The 17,500-nt window shown below is 43.2% G+C and overlaps 1 protein-coding gene across 4 annotated transcripts in view; it reads right to left on the bottom strand.

The window, feature by feature from the left end:
* dab2ipb (DAB2 interacting protein b) overlaps window positions 1–17,500 on the bottom strand; it is a 94,180-nt gene that overhangs the window by 50,613 nt on the left and 26,067 nt on the right. For 3 of the 4 annotated variants that reach the window (XM_035527709.2, XM_081719962.1, XM_035527710.2), the window contains exon 2: window positions 1,897–2,006. In XM_035527709.2, coding sequence (XP_035383602.2) covers window positions 1,897–2,006 — 110 coding nt within the window. Of the gene's footprint in view, window positions 1–1,896; window positions 2,007–10,556; window positions 11,026–17,500 lie in introns of those variants that run through there. The other variant, XM_027004296.3, reaches the window with a different exon arrangement.

The following is a 17,500-nucleotide window of genomic DNA, read 5'->3' on the forward strand; positions in this document are numbered from 1 at the left end:
CCAGAAGCCATGAACTGGCACACATATAAGGACACGAACAGCATCGCGTCTGCTTACTTCTGTTCCCCCCCCTTGAGTCCCTCCCAAAACTTCAGCCTCAGGTCTCTTGGATGCTGTCATGACTGTTCACACTGAATATGGCTTCATCAGCCACTTTATTAATAACTGCTTTTCTTACGAAGGAGACGTGTACACACAAGCGTGCAAAATGGCTGCAAGCCTGGAACTGAATTCAACATTAATATAAGAACCTACTTATATAAGTTTGAGCCAAGCTCTTTATTTAGATGGCATGTTTTGATTCAGTGTCATTGGCGTTTGGGGGTGACCACCATCATCTTGTTTCACCATCATCTTCTGTATGGGATTCCAGGACAAAACAGTGTTCTTGTTATGCATTGCATCTGTATAGCAGGCACAATGGTAGTGATGCCAATTACAACTCATTTAATATACCCTCATTTAAATCATCTTACAAACTTTAACCTTTAAATGTCTTTGAATCTCAAAAAGCTGTTTCTGAAATTTGCGTTTACTAGTCTGATACAGGCCAAAGCAGGTTGGCTTCGCCTTTCACAGAATAACAAAGACACAAATGGACTCATTCTGTCTGAATGAAACCAACCATTTCCTCAGGCACACATTTTTGAGAGCTCCCACACACACCCACACACATGCACACAGGGAAAAATTATGAGTCAACACACTAGACATTAATATAAACCGTGAAATCCTGCCTTGCTGTTCCTCACAACAAGCCAGGCAGCAGATCTCAATGTGGGAGCTCTAAATCTGCTTCTGTCCATCTTTGTCTATTTTAAGCTTTCTCCACATTTGTCTTAATGGCTGAAATAAAAATACATGTTCAAGGCACAAGCATGTTTTCATACTTAGAAAGTCTAAACATTGGCCTTGGCTAGAGTTCAGCCTCTAACTTTTAATAGTAGCCACGAAATGTTCTTCATTATTAATAACTTGCAAGAGTCGGAGGAGATTAGAAGGAAGAGACTGATGGCCATAAAGAGGATTAAGGTAAATTGATAGTGAAGCAAATCCAGCTTCAGTTTATACATGTGAGTGCAATACTAGCAACAGCCAGTAGGGGTGACAGCGAGCTGACTACTACTTGAACCCAATGTTTATGAATACTTAAGTTGAAATGGCCATTGTCAAATCATTTGCCTATTTCATTAATTCACTTTTTTTTGTTTGTGGCTTCGCAGTGAATAATCAATATTGAAGTTTAAACGTTTAAGCTGGTTACTGTACAATAAACTGCAAATGCTAAATATCACTGAAGCACGACATCAGAAAATATCACAAAACAGCCAGCAGACAAAATCTATGTGCCATGCGCCAGCTTTCATAGTTACACGCAGAAAGAAGAAATCAGGTAGAAAACTGGTTTAACGATCTCAAAGGTCATTAATTTTGGATTCACAGTCAAAATGGTATATGCTCTCAGGATATCTATAAACTACCACCGATCTGTTAAATAGAAACCAGCCATCTTTATGTGGAAGGATGAAAGCTGGTGTGTGCATTTTGGGAAACCTAAAAACGTAAGCACTCGTCGGGTGCACATAAATGCGTTTATGAGTGCGAATACTTGCTACTAAATTAAACAGCAACACTGCAACTACAATTTAGGGCCTGAAAAAAAGGAAATTTGTTTTTCTCTTTCAGCATTCACTTCAAAATGAGAAACTTTCCGAATTAAACTCTCTCTCTCTCTCGCTCTCTCTCTCACACACACACACACACACACACACACACACACTTGCAACACAGAGCAGTCATCTGCAATCCAAACTAACATCAGTTAACATCAAAACGCACGCGTGCACACACACAGACACACATTCACACACACAATTACATTTTCACAGCACTTACTGTCACTCTAAAGGGTGTGGCTGCAGCCGTAGTCTCCATTGTGGGTGGGGCTTTATCAGGGGCGGAGCCCGGCATGCTGCGTCTCCGTCCCGTTCTCTCAGGCGGAGAATCTGAAAGGCAGACAGACATGATGACATGACAACTTCACAACCAACGGGCAGCATCTGAAAGTCCACATCGATTTGAAACCTTGCTGGAGCTTAGCCAGATTTTATGACCTCACTGAAAATGTCCCCACAACAAACATGCAACGTTCTTTTCAGAAAGTCCTGCCCAGACAAATGGTCTAGTTACAATTTCAAATGACTTGTCTTATCTCCATCTGAAGCACAGATCTGGGCATGTCCTCTACTTGCATGTGGACTGTGTGTGTGAAGCGTACAGACAATGTGAGTTAGAGCACATTATCCCCCACACACACACTGTTAAGCTTGTGTGTGTGTGTGTGTGTGTAAAATGCCTCTCCATGCTGTAAGCAGAACATTTACAGCAAGTTATTCTGCCTTAACCACAATTTCCTGCATCAGTGCTAAAAGCAGGATATGAATCCCCAAATCATTGTGGGATGCGGTCTTTGCTTGTTTTGGTCGGTTCTGTTCCGAGTCCTGCAGTCCAAGATCTTCCACCTCAGAAGTGGACCCCTGGGGCTATGCTTTAGCCCAGAAGAGGCGTGGAGCACCTCATCACTCGGGAGGTGATGGGTGATTAAAGGCAGTGCCAGGCTTCTGAGTGTGTATGCATATGTGTGTGTGTGTGTGTGTGTGTGTGTGTGTGTGTGTGACAGAGAGAGAGAAGCCAAGAAGAGACAAAAAAGGAATAACTAAAAAGTACTGTATTATCAGGTGCTGAATAATGGATATATAAATGATTATGTAACTACTGATTATGTACTGATGGATATATAAATGATTATGTAACTGTACTGATTATGTACTGATGGATATATAAATGATTATGTAACTGTACTGATTATGTACTGATGGTTATATAAATGATTCTGTAAAAGTACTGATTATGTACTGATGGTTATATAAATGATTATGTAACTGTACTGATTATGTACTGATGTAACTCCGCATACATCACACAGTAGGTATACATGAAATGGGACACTGTATAGACAGATCAGAAAAGGCAATGTGTTAAAATGCCTGCAATGCAATATGAATAATGCTTACACACACACACACACACACACACAAACACACTCACACAAACACACACACACACACACCACACACACACACACTCACACAAACACAAACACACACACACATACACTCACACAAACACACACACACACACACACACACACACACACACACACACTCTCACACTGACACACACTTGTCCATATCTTACTAGCACCGATAAGAGTTACTGCCAGTAAGTCTTTGTAATCAGTTACAGTGTATGTTTGGTGTTTGTGTGTTTTTTTAATGATTCAGTTCATTGTCTCTCTCTCTCTCTCTCTCTCTCTCTCTCTCTCTCTCTCTCTCTCTCTCTCTCTTTCTCGCTCTCTCTCTCTCTCTCTCTCTCTCTCTCTCTCACACACACATACACACACACACATTATAACTTCATCTGTTAACGTGCACCGCATTGACTCCAACTGTTTGTATCTTTTTTCCAGTATGTCTACCCTGCATTCTGTCTTCACATATATGCATGTGTTAAAGTCTCACATGTGCAGTTCAGTTATTAAGGAGTACTTTAAGAGAAGACACCTACACTACCCACTCAGAGCTTGAACACATGTTTATATTAGACCTTCACTGTCATCAGTGACTTCCTGATTGACACATACCATCCTGTTTGTCAGAAAGTACAGTCTCCTTAGACCGTTGTTCCCATGGCAACTAGATCTCAGCCCCCAGTGAGAATTTGGAGCACTTTAGCGCACGCTCTCAAGGAAACAATGCCACCTGTCAGCGCATACACACAATGCACTCACACACACCGAAGCTTTACGCAAGACCCCAGTCCTCATGATTCAGAAAGAGTGGTAAGTAGAACATCAAGACAGACACTCTTCAAATATACTGATAAACACACTACTAACACTTGAGATTTTACTCAAAGCCAGACCCAAACCCCAAGACTGCATGGGTAAAGACCAAAGATTCATCATGTATTTATATGTAGAATAGAATAGAATAGATTAACAATTGCTTTCCATTGTATGGTATTCCTATCACTGACATGACATTATTATGATACAATTTTTAACAATTCTGTCAGTAACTGGAACTTTATTTGCTAACCAGTAATGTTATGTCACGTGTAAAGACAGGAAGAGGACAGTTTGATGTCATACTTGTGACAGAACCTTTTTTAAAAGGAAAAAATGACATATGATTTGAAATAAGTCTGGATTTCATAACAGAGGTTGTCTTGGCAAGAATAGAAGGCACATAATCCAAAAAACATACCATCTGTTCTTGAAACATTCACACACACACACACTTTCTTAGTTTTGTACAGCCTAATTGGAACATTCAGCCTTCAGAATGCTTTACAACAAAGTCACAAACAAAAACACACCCTCAGAGGGTCAGAAAACACACTTCCTGGACTTTGGGCAGGAGCATTGTAGTGTTTCCCGGTTTTCCTGTCTAGGACATTCCAAAGCCAGAAAGACAGAACCACATCACCAGACCCCACTGCTCCCGCGCACTTTAACCCCTACGGTTCTGAGACAGGGAGGTTATAGGTCGATTGGACATTCTAAATTGTCCTGTACGAATGTGACCTGTGTGTGTGCACGTATGTCCAGTGATGGTTGGTGCTCTGTCCTGGTCTTAACCTCCTCCCCTTTCCCTGTACATGGTGCCGTCTCCCAGGGGGGTGTGGTTTCTGATAGAGAGTACGCTGTGCACAACTTGTCTTCCTCTTCTCATCGTGAAAGTGTTTGTTAAAAAAGCTGATATCTGTATGTAAAGTGTCCTTGAGTCTGAGAAAGGTGCTATATAAATGTGATGAATAATAAGAATAAGAATAATTACAAGTACTGCAGCTGTGCGGTGTGTGTGTGTGTGTGTGTTTGTGTGTGTGTTTAGCAAGCAGGAAATTTTCCAAAAGGTGGCAGTGTCACAGTGGTGATTCTAATCCATGACACCGTGTGTCCTTGTTATTGTGAACACTTTGTGTGCCCACATTATTGTTTCACTTATCGATAATATCGAAATATTGTCACCACAACGATCAATATTAATTCCATAAAGTCCAGCTTGAATACCATTGAGTGTGTGTGTGCTCTGTGAGACACAAGCCTGAGGACTCAGGGGCAGCTTCAGATGTGTGTGTGTACAGTCAAGTCAGCACATACTAGGAGTCTGTGGCCCAGCACGCCAGTCCCTGCTGGGCTTAAATCCAGGTCCAGAGTTCACGTCACAACAGGAAGCAGGTGCAGTTCACAGAGCCCACAATTCTAGATACTGATTAATCGGACTCAGCCCTCTACACAGTACAGTTAATGTTGCTTTTGTAAAGAATACGAATTTTAGAAAAGCCCAGAGGCTGCTAGATCCCAAAATTCCAGATACCTTGAGGGAATGGATCCTTGTGCTTCGAGGAAAGGGCCAGCTGCCATTCACTTAGGATTCGGGATCAGCAAAGTGCCCAGATTGGATGGTCCATCTCTCACTGAAGGGAAGAGGGAACCCACTGACCTTCCCATCCAGAAGCCTACGCCCATAACTTGTAAACTACTGGTGTGTGCTAACAGAAAATCTCTGTGATGGAGAAAGGGCATTTGTGGGTGGAGGGACATGTGGACAGTGTCACATGCAGGGGTCCTCCCTGGAGGTGAAGGCACTATGATGGAGGCAGTCGATCTCCTAAGAGGAGGATGGTGTGAAACTGTCACTTAAATGAGTGCTCAGGCTGCTATTTCAGGCGGACTCCTTGGTCTGGTGGTCAGAGCTCATGTTTATGTCCTGTCAGGCCTGGGTTTGAGTCCTGGGAAGAGCATCTGCCTTCAGCCTTTGCTACAGTGTCTTCTTCTGCTAAGTTAATGAAACTGAAGCCCAAAGGCAAGAACAGATTCCAGTAGTTACTGACCAAGACTGAGCAGTGAATGGGCCTGGACATATTTTGGTTTATGTAGTCAGTAGGTCCTGCAGCAGGTGACACTCAAGGCGTCTGTGGTAGTTGAACCCTGCTGTGCGCTACAGTACTACTCTTTGTCTTTAGAGTTGCATCAGCCAGTCCTTAAAGGCCATTACCCCGCAAGCAGACGGGTCCATGTCTGTAGACCATTACCCCGCAAGCGGACAGGTCCATGTCTGTAGACCATTACCCCGCAAGCGGACGGGTCCATGTCTGTAGACCATTACCCCGCAAGCGGACGGGTCCATGTCTGTAGACCATTACCCCGCAAGCGGACGGGTCCATGTCTGTAGACCATTATCCCGCAGACAGGCCAGTGTCCATTAGCTGGGGTGTCCACTATACATAGAAGCCCATGCTATTTGTATGTGACAAATAAACCAAACTTGAACTATTTCTAACAGAACTACCATAGCGATGCAGTCTGCGTTATTCTGATGGATTAGGCACGTGTTCACACCACGTCCACCCCTCCTCTGTAGTCCTTTTCCAGTTTTAAGCGTTTCTCTTTTTTTCACTTGCAGTTTTGTTTGTAAAAGCAACATCGCCCTTAGTCATGCAAGGCAGTTTAAATCACTTTCAGCGCTCACACATCTCGTTATCGCTATAGCTTTACAAGTTTTCTGTGTAGTTCAGCAAAAATGACAATGCAATTTATTCTAGTCATTAAATCACATTAGGTCTGGGGTGGGAAGGTTAAATGGGTATAAGAATTTACTATAGACAAGTCACAGAGTGAAAAACACAGACTATGGTTCTTTTGTCATTTTTTGTCATTCTTTTCTGCTTTGTTTTGGGGGTCAGTGATAAATCAGGAAATGTTACATTTCCAACAAATTAATTTCATACTGAAATTGTTTGATGTGGATGCATTTTGGGTTACAGAGCAACACACCATATGTATGCGAACTATCTAATTTATTCTTTCCAGTATACTCAGCAACTTGGTATACTCACTCAATGTGCACAGGTACCATAAGTGTAGTATAAGATTCACTTTTATTTTTTGTGATATATCTGTGGTTAGCTACACAGTCAAATTGGCCAAAATAATATTTCCAATCCATTAGACTAACATTCAAGTACCAGTCCCACGTGCACACATGAGTGTGCACGTGCGCACGTGCATGTAGACGTACACCCACAGTAGTTCACTGTCAGAGGAGCAGAATCTGGTCCTTATTTACTCTGTTCAAACACGCATGTGCTGCACATGTGTGGTGGTGTGCGCAGTATAAAGAAGCTGGTGTCTTTGTAGAAGTCAATGTAAAAGACCCCCTACAAACAAACACACACACACACACACACACACACACACGCACACACACATATATATATATACGCACACGTGCACATGCGTGCAAACACACATGCACACAAATGGACACGAACATGCACGCACACCAACACACACACACACATGCTGTCGTAAGTATCTCTGCAATATTACCACTAACAAAGAACAGACTGCATGAACTGATGCAACAGTCCATAAAGACGTGCACACTGTCTGTCTCAGCCTCCGCTGCATCCTCTAATCACCCGCAGCCGTGCAGTGCTCTGCTGCAAACACAGGAAATAAAGACTTTCATGTGTCCCTGAAGGCTACAGTCGTGACAACGCTCAGCTCCGGAGAGCTGGACAACACATGTCCGACGCCAACCATCAGAACGTGGCCAGCTGTCATTAAGAAATTCCTCATTACCAGTTAGCCAGTTGGGCATATAATTTAATATCTATGAATATATGACAATCAGACAATAGTGAGAGGACAGAGCGCAGATAAATGAGACACTGAGATAATAAACTGGAGAACTTTTCCACAGCTACAGACAACTTACAGCTGATATGATAAGGTGAACAGTTTCACGTCATGTAATTTGTCCCTGTATAACCAAAAAGAGAATTTGATACTCTGTTAATACTTAAGTAACCTCATAATCAATGTAAGGATCCTGACTTATGTACACCAATAAATTCTGTCTGAATTGTAGAACAAGCCTAAACAGGTGTGGGTGATCCCTCTTCAGGATGTAAGGTGAAATCGAGAATGAGACGCAGAACGAGGAAGTTAACTGGGGTCATGTCCCATGTGCGTTAACCCTGTGCCACCTGGTGACGCTGCTTCTTTGCTTCTTTGTCCACCAGCCCTTACACAAGCGAGTTATTCTGTTAGACATTAGCTATCGGCTCTTTACCCTGACTTGCCTCATTTCCTCATTCTGTTGCCGGGTTGTGGACTTTGAGCTCTGCTACACTCTATAATCACTGGCTCTGTTGAGGCTCTCCCAGATGACCTAGATCCTCAGTAACTGTAGCTGTAGACTGCGCCGAATTTACTGACTTGTCTAATGCCCTTTTTGGACTGGCACAATGCACGTACATACGCAAAATTCCACATGCGCACATACACATACACATACACGCAAGCATACACATGCAGTCTCTCATGTGACCCACGGATGTATCACGGGACTTCGAGACGCCCAGTTTGGCTCTACCCGGGTGAAACAGCACAAGCGGGCCCGGTGCCAACGCTCGCCAGACACTTCCTCTAGAGACGACCCCATCACACTTCCTGGTTTCCCGGCACATGGGTTGGCACTCCATTTACTGGACTATAAGAGGCCTGGGAACACTGTGAGCTGACAGCACATCTTCCACACATAATGCCTTCTGATGTGTGTCTTGGTGGTGTCTGAAAAATGAAAATCGAAGCTGCCAAGTCGTTGAAAGGGCCAATCTTGTCTGGATCTGTTATCCAATCAGATTCCAGAGAAAGAAAGCATCTCACAATTCTCTGCTTAGGAGGGAAAGCTGGGGCCTTGTATTTAAGCAATATAGGCAACTATGTGTGTTTTTGTGCATGTTTGCATGTGTGTGTGTGTATGTGTGTGTGTGCGTGTTTGTATGAATGTGTCTGTGTGTCTTCTTCTATGACCAGCATGCATAAAGATGTTTTATTGTCAGACATTAAGACCAAGACAGAGATGGTTGCAAAGAACCTTTCAGTCATGCAATCAAAAGATCTAATTCCTGAAGGCATTACAAATATTTAGCATATGCATCTGTGTGTGAGTGTGTGTGCATGTGAGCATCTGTGTACACTTGGTACGTGAACGTGGTTTTGTTCAGGCGAGCTCACATCTATCTTGGCTTTTGTGAGTTTTGCATAATCAAATCGGAACTGACGTATTCCTGTGTTGGTTAAAAGCTGATAAGATCCTCACCTCTGCATATGGTTTTGCCGACACAAACAGTCACCTCAGATAACGAATCCCTAGAGCATGTGATCCCATGCAATACAATCTTGCCACCAAACATTTTCAAGCATGACAGGGTTAGTTTAAAGAGAGACAGGGAGAAGCAGAGTGGGAGAGAAACATTCACACCCTCATGTACACTCTCTTTTTTAACAGACACAAAGGGGCTCATCCTCAATAACAATCAGTCCATTGGAAAAGTTCTCCCTAATCTTCTGTCCCATTCTTTTTTTCCTGTTTTTATCAGCAGGCATTCCTGTCGGATGCCTTGGTGGCACTGGCCCAAAACCAACAAACCGATCTTTCTTTCTCTCTCTCTCTCTCTCTCTCTCTCACACACACACACACATACACAAACATACACACAGTGCTGGAAAAGTTGCTTCTCCATTTTTCCCATTGTGTAACTCTAAATTAGACAGCATTCAAAGAAGATAATCATCTCTCACGCCTCCCCCCATCCCCCCCCCTCTCTCTCTCGTCTTCATATTGTATGCAATTCATCTACAATTGCAAGGTTCAGGTCATCTCAGCTAGCTCAGGATCAATTTAGGAGATAAACTCAATTCCCTGCAATAATTAAATAACCTATTAGAAGCTAACTTAAATTGAATTGACCCTGGCCCTAACTGCTGCATCCAAATACCTCATTTACTGTTCCTGATTACAGTAGTGACTTAGTAGCTGACATAATGTCACAGAATGGCTCGGAATGACAATTAAAACAGAATATGAGATCTGGCAGCCCATGTATGTAATGACATGTTCCTGGATAGGCCTTCAAAGCTTACTGATGTACAGAAATCAGCTTTCTAAGCACACACACACACACACACACACACACACACACACACACACATACACACACAGGGCAAGTAACAACTCAAAACAGGCATACATGACATTTGTGGAGTCACCTGAGGCCATTCACTTTAAAAAAACATTCAGCAGCTGGAGGCTCCTTAGAACAATGCTGAGGAAATGTCTCTGTTGTCTGAAGAATGTTCAGAACAGCCCCCCTGTGAATGCTGAAGGTAACACTAATTATTACATCGCTTTATAACTGGATTTACACAGGAAAGTCACTCCGTGCTGGTATTGTATTTGCAAGGTTAGTGTTGCCAGGGTTCAGTTGCCATGTCTGTGTTGTGGTGGCAAAGGAAAGCTATTGCTATGAAGTAGACATGACTCTGAAACATTATTAGTAGCACCGTGCTCCTGTGACAGTAACACCACCACAGCAACTGCTGCTCAGTGGTGCAGGAGCAGCACGGGGAGAGTGTTTACCCTTGTTGCTCGTGGGTCTGGACCTGCTCCTCGAACGACTGCGTTGTCTCTGGAGCCGGTGCCGACCCAGCAGTCGGTAATAGTACCCTCGTCTCCCCGAACCTTTCCGACTGACTCCCGACATGGTCTGCGCACTGCAAACACGCGCGCGCCCACGCGCACGCACGCACCGGTCCCTCCAACCAGGATGCTGCTAAATTCCAAATTACACAACAGGTTCAAATTTGCTGAATCCAAAATGCAAAGCGCACGTTTACTGGAGCAAATAAAAGCTCCTGCTATGGGCGAGTCGGGGTTCGGACGCAGTATCCAAAACTTTACAGATGAGCTTTCTCATCGACCGAATCCATAGCAACAGAAGGGAAGGTCCAACTAGATAAACAAAAGTGGTGGATGAACAAAACTTTCTGTCCAGGTCTAAATAGGCACGCGCTCGCGCGGACTCCCTCCACACAGTCCGTGATCTGCGTGCGCGCTGCGAAGGTGATGGTATGTCATTGAGTGGAAAGAAACCAACAGTACAAGACAAAGTTTCAGGCACGTGGGAAATCCCGGATTGGATCTCGGAAGCGCACGGAAGACAGGAACCCGGCCAATAAGAAGCAGACGACGACTCAGCCGCGCAGCAGCTCGTGGTGACCGTGGTTAGATATGAATTCACGGTTTAAATAGTCGTAGTTTAGAAAAATTCCGCACATTCCAAATGCGCAAAAAGAATAATAAAAATGTGTAAAATGAGAAATGTCAGGTTGATGTCTAAATGTTAAAGAAAATGTTGATGTTCATGCTCTTCATAAAAGTTATTAACGATCAGTTAAGTGATTATATCTCGGTCATTAGATCTTGTTCGTGCAAAGGTTCGTGCACAACCACTGATTTCGTATCAGAAAACGTAGCTGGTCCACCTTTAAAGGTGTCAGGGTCTGAGCACCTGCCGACTGCTGCACGGGGGCCTGAGTCTCTCGCGTGCCGTCTTAACGCGCGTCCTGGCTGAAAGGCGCCCGTGCATGCGCGTGCACAGGCCTGCAGCAGGTCTGGTTGATCACAGCGGGCCTGGCGAGCATGACGCCACGCAGCCAGAACTGCGAAGTGAACATAAACTCTTTCAATTTCTGCAGGTCAAATTACTTTAAAAAGTCCAAGTTACGCAGTTTCTGCACTAAAGACAGACGCACAAAAACAGCTATCATTGTGTTGCTCTCACAATTACAGCACCACATTGATTTTGCTGAAATTGTACCGCTTGGTGATTGTTGAATGGTTTGTCTGTCTGGTTTCAAGAGAAAAGTGTAGAGTTCGAGACTTTCAGACTGCAACATAGGGAACCAAGGTTATATTAACAACTACAGAGTTATTAATTGTACCATATATTAACATGTAACTTTTATTATCACAGTTATTTTCTATTCATTTTTTGGCGGGGGGGGGGGGGGGGGGGGGGGGTCCCCGCATGACTCCATTTCCAGTGGGACCTATTCCAGTCCAGGGCTTGTTTATATACGCGGTCATAAGAGGCCCAGGCTAGATACTCCAGGCTTTGCCCTTCTCAGCCAATCAGACGCTAGTTGAGGGTGTGGGCAAGCAGCTGAAGTGCAGCTGTAGCTGAGCAGATGGACACAAAGAGACATATATGTACACACACACACACACACACACACACACACACACACACACACACACACACACACACACACACACACAAAGAGATTTACAGGACCCAAGAAGAAGAAATACATATGGGAACAAAGAGAAGGTTGAAACCACTGGAAATGATGTTGAAGATAATGTCACAAAGCAGATGGCCTGAAGGACAAATCGTTAGTGTCTCAGTTTCCATGGACACAATAGCACACATGCCTCAGTATATGTTGGGGTTTGTATGTGTTTGGAAGGGGGATGTTAGATATATCATTATTTCTTTGTACCTTTGTAAGTTCTTAGTCAAATAAAATCCTAGCCAATAAATGTAGTAATCAGTAATCTGCTCAAATCTGCATTTCTAAATGTTCTTTCTGTAGCTTGAACACACACATATACATGTGTACACACATACAGACACCCACAAAGCTGCACACTGTCGCAAAGTTTCTATTTCTTTTTGTCTCTCTCTTACACACACACACACACACACACACACACACACACACACACACCACAGCAAAGCTGTAAACCAGTCAAATGCAGAATTTTGCCTGAGCTATGAATTCTATGCTTATATCTACAAGACTGAGTCTGATACCCCATATCTATCCCGATGGACCCATTGCACACATATCACACAACTGCACTATTCATAGGTGAAACAGTTGAAGCCTATATTTTGTTTGGTGTCACACTCAGGGGCAAATTAAATTAAGGTCATTTCCTGTTCTCAAGACTTTCTCTACACTGACACTCAGGGGACTGACCTCATCTCAGCAACTTTTGAATATATATAATAGATAGACAGATAGCTAGTTGTGTGTGTGTTTGTCTGTGTGCATGTGTGTGTATACGAGCTCTCTGTGTCCACTATAGAAGTTTCCACTAGATAATTTTTCATTTCTTGCCTTTTCTCCCTACAGCTGATATGCCTACCTGAAGATAGCACACACACATGCACACACACTGTAAACAAAATATCATATATAGTAGTGTAGCTCTAAAGTACAATTTATAATAATAGTTATATTGTGGGTAAGGTAAAGCAGCTTCCATTATAATCTTACTAAACCTCGGGTGCATTTTGTGAGTAAAGCTATATGCTATTTAGTCTGTAAGTGCATCTAGTTCACTTTGCTTCTGACATAAGGCGTCAAATAAAACACCTGGGAGCCTATTGGCCAAAGCAGCTCAGGCTGCGATCACCCACGCCATCTGGAGCAGAAAGCAGGAGTAGAGTCGTGCAGCAGGCCTCACAAAACTCTCGACTACTGTAGTCCTGGATCACCAAGCCGTAAGAATGAAGAGACTGAGCATGAGAAATGGGTGGGTGAGTGATGTGGAAAGAAGACAAAGTTTTCTCTGTGTGTGTGTGTGTGTGTGTGTGTGTGTGTGTGTGTGTGTGTCAGGTGCTGGGGCAACTGTGCTGGTCCACCTTTGATCTTTTCCTCTTTGTTCTCCGGTCCAGGCTTTGTTCTGTTGCCCTTTTTTGTCCATTCATCCCCAGGCTTTCAAACGAGGGGTTATGTATGTCTGTGATGGAGGTCTTTCTTTATATTCTCACCTAATAATTGCCCACCAAGACTGCCCTAGAAGACTGCCCTAAAACACTACCCTAGAAGACTACCGTAGAAGACTGCCCTAAAACACTACCCTAGAAGACTGCCCTAGAAGACTGCCCTAAAACACTACCCTAGAAGACTGACCTAGAAGACTACCCTAAAACACTACCCTAGAAGACTGCCCTAGAAGACTGCCCTAAAACACTATCCTAGAAGACTACCGTAGAAGACTGCCCTAAAACACTACCCTAGAAGACTGACCTAGAAGACTGCCCTAAAACACTACCCTAGAAGACTGCCCTAGAAGACTGCCCTAAAACACTACCCTAGAAGACTGCCCTAAAACACTACCCTAGAAGACTAACCTAGAAGACTGCCCTAGAAGATTGCCCTAAAACACTACCCTAGAAGACTGCCCTAGAAGCAGGGTGGAACACAAATGTCCAAATCATGTCATGTTTGAATTATGGGCCCTTTTTGGTCTCACTCACACACCGTAAATGAAACGCTCCAAATGATCTACTTTTCTGAAGAAACACAAAAACTCATAAAGTGAAGAGGAATCAATGTCCAAAACCAATATCATTTATCATACTATTGATGGTCTGTTACACACACACACACACACACACACATATATACACACACACATACGCACACACACACACAAACATACACACACGCACACACACATACATACACACACACACACACACACACGCGCGCGCCCCCACACGCGCACCTGCACCCACACGCGCACACACCCACACCCGCACACACACATACACACACACACACACACATACAGACACACACACACACCACAATTGCACTTACACAAAGCTACAACTTATACGAGATAAGAGAACACATAATCAGTTTTAAGATCAAAAAGCACAATGCTTTTTACAACAAAAGGGAACCATAGAACAGAAGGGACTGTAGCTAAAGGTCAAGAGAAACTCTACAGTGTAGACCAGATCAAAGCCCTGTGTGTGCCTGACGCTAAATATGCATCACACCAAACTTCTCCATTCTGGAATATCTTTCCTCGGTTATATAAGTACAAACTGACCTGTCTGCTTACGCAATTTGCTTAAGACAACAGGCTAAAGAAATTACATTTTATCCAGTGACATTCCAGATTTGACATTTTGCCTCAACTGAGATTGGTGGTCAAGCATCATGCTCAGTAATCATTTTATTTTATTGAAGTTTTGAAACTTCTGGAAGATGAGTACAGAACATGGTTATTTCATATTTAGGTTTTAAATTACACTATGAAACAACAAAATATGATACAGCTATATTTACAGTGGTTAAAAAACAATTTGTTAAGAGTACAGCATTAAAACTAATGCTGAATGAGGTGCCATGTTTGCTGAGGATGAATTAGGTGAATTAAGTACACTATTGCTATCTCCATGAACAGGGGCTATGGCCTGTCTAAATGACATGGGAGGTTGGGGAAAATGATGTATGCACTTTCTTTTGCCCTCTTTCTCTTTCACACACACACACACACACACACACACACACACACACACAAGTAACTTAACAGTAGCCCATCCACTGTCAGGTAATTTCATTAACCTGAGCTGTAGGGGCATTTTGAGAGCAAAGCACAAGGAATAGAGGAGGAGACACGGGAGAAATGAAAGAGGTCGAGTCGAGAGAAATGAGAAAGAGTGTGTTGAAGGAACTCCCAGAGAGAAATGAGGGAGCAATGAAAGGATGGGAGTCAGAGTGTGTGGGAGACGGAGACGGAGAGTCGAAGTGTTGGGGAGAGGGAGAGTTGATGTTTAGGAGAGAGGGAGGGGTTAAGTAGGTGTGCTCCATTCACAGGGCAGCATTCTGTCTTCACACACACACACACACACACACTCATAAAACACACACAATGAAGAAACACATTTAATCATTGCATAGTTATGTTTAAATAATTTATTAAAATCAGTTTTTGAGGTAGTTATGTTTTATTTATGTCTTAGCTATACAGTCTCAGGCTAAGAGACTTGACAAATTGCACCTGTGGTTGAACCAGAGTTGAATCAGGGAAAACTATTTCTTGTGTGACTGAAATGCATCTGTACAGAGACACTGGATATTTATATTTACTTGACACTTCCATTTACATTTAACAAACTTGTCTTGTCCAGAGAGATTTGGAACCGCTTTACTGTCTGCTTGGAAAACTTTAATTCTTGCGCTAGTAGTGCAAGGCTGGATTCTAAAGAGCCCATCCAGCTGCAAACTGGGTCCAGGGGTCCGGAAGGCTGCTTTCCATAACCACATCATCATGTCCTGCCCAACAAGCACAGCAAAGCTTTAACTGGGAATATTCTCCCCGACCAGTGGCACAGCCAAGAATTAACTTCGCAATAGGATCAGAAAAAATACTAACTGAAATTGACTTGTAAATTCAAATCGACAAGTGCAATGCTGCAGTGGATATTACTACAAAGAACTGTAGCATACGCAATTTGTCATTTCATTATTTAAGGTATGATGTAGTGTCAGTCAGTCTTTCTACATTAATAGGTACAGGAAATGAAATTCCAGTTCCATTGTTTTTAACTTCTTTGTTGGAACGGAACAGAATTTGTTACTGGTTATTTCGCATTTATCTGCCAGAACATCCATCAGGAGTTCATCTAGCTGGCTATGGCGTTAGAAGAGAAATGGGGAAAAAATGCATGCTCCTGATTGGTTAATCCTGATAGTCACAATAGTAGCTGTTAGCCAAACATGATTATCCAAACTAAGGGCCACATTCATTTGGCATCGGGAGCTTTGACCTTTGATGAGCATCACTGTTGCACAATTACTATGCAAGTTTTACTTTACACGTACAGAATTTTGATACTATACTGTAATACGGTCAACTCCTATCAATAAACATTTGAAACTGTCATAAAGTATCCACCCCAGAAGCTATGTCAGTATCCCCAACACTTCACCAGAGCACTATGCAAACCATATCCCATATGGCAGCGAGCAGATGGTTGCAGTTACCACTCCGAAAGGGCAACAGGGGCCTTTCTTTCCATAAGTCGTTTGCCGGTTCTGATTTTTTTGGCGATGCAGCGAGCCCGGAGAATCTCGGACGCTCCTCCAAGCCGACTTTTTGCCATCAGGATTCATAAACTCAGTGATTGTTTTTCAGGAAGGACCCTGCTTTGCCTAAGCCACTGATAAAGACATTTCCATAGAAACGAGCTCGTGCAGAAGCTCAAACGTGACACTCACATGATGATTCCTGAACGGAAGCGTCTGGACTCTTCACCGCACTGCTCTCTGCTTTATAGTGGGTGCTGATTTCCATATGCGTCATGGTGAAAGGTATTTAAATGTGGTCTGGTCATAGCTGGGAGTGTGGAAAGCGCTGTGTTTCACTTTATATGTATAATAATACATATATATACACGCACGCGCACACACACACACACACACACACACACACACACACACACACATATATATATATATACACGCTTTAATTTCACCAGTTATGTATAAGGCATTTTATTTTACCATCTGTTTAGTCTGGAATGACTCTGGTCTGACTAACGGTCAGGTCCCAGGACAGGACCAGGTAATCAGGTAATGTGTGCGCTGACCACCACAGAAGGCACAAAAAGGGGGAAGAGGGAAAAAAGAAAGTGTGATAGCTTTGAGCCTGAGGTCAGCCGCACGTGACCCGCAGTGACCGCTCATCGGCGTGATCCTCCAGGCGCTTAC

This window comes from Electrophorus electricus, chromosome 8 (genome assembly GCF_041902795.1).
Source record: "Electrophorus electricus isolate QZ-2024a chromosome 8, ASM4190279v1, whole genome shotgun sequence".
Taxonomy (NCBI): domain Eukaryota; kingdom Metazoa; phylum Chordata; class Actinopteri; order Gymnotiformes; family Gymnotidae; genus Electrophorus; species Electrophorus electricus.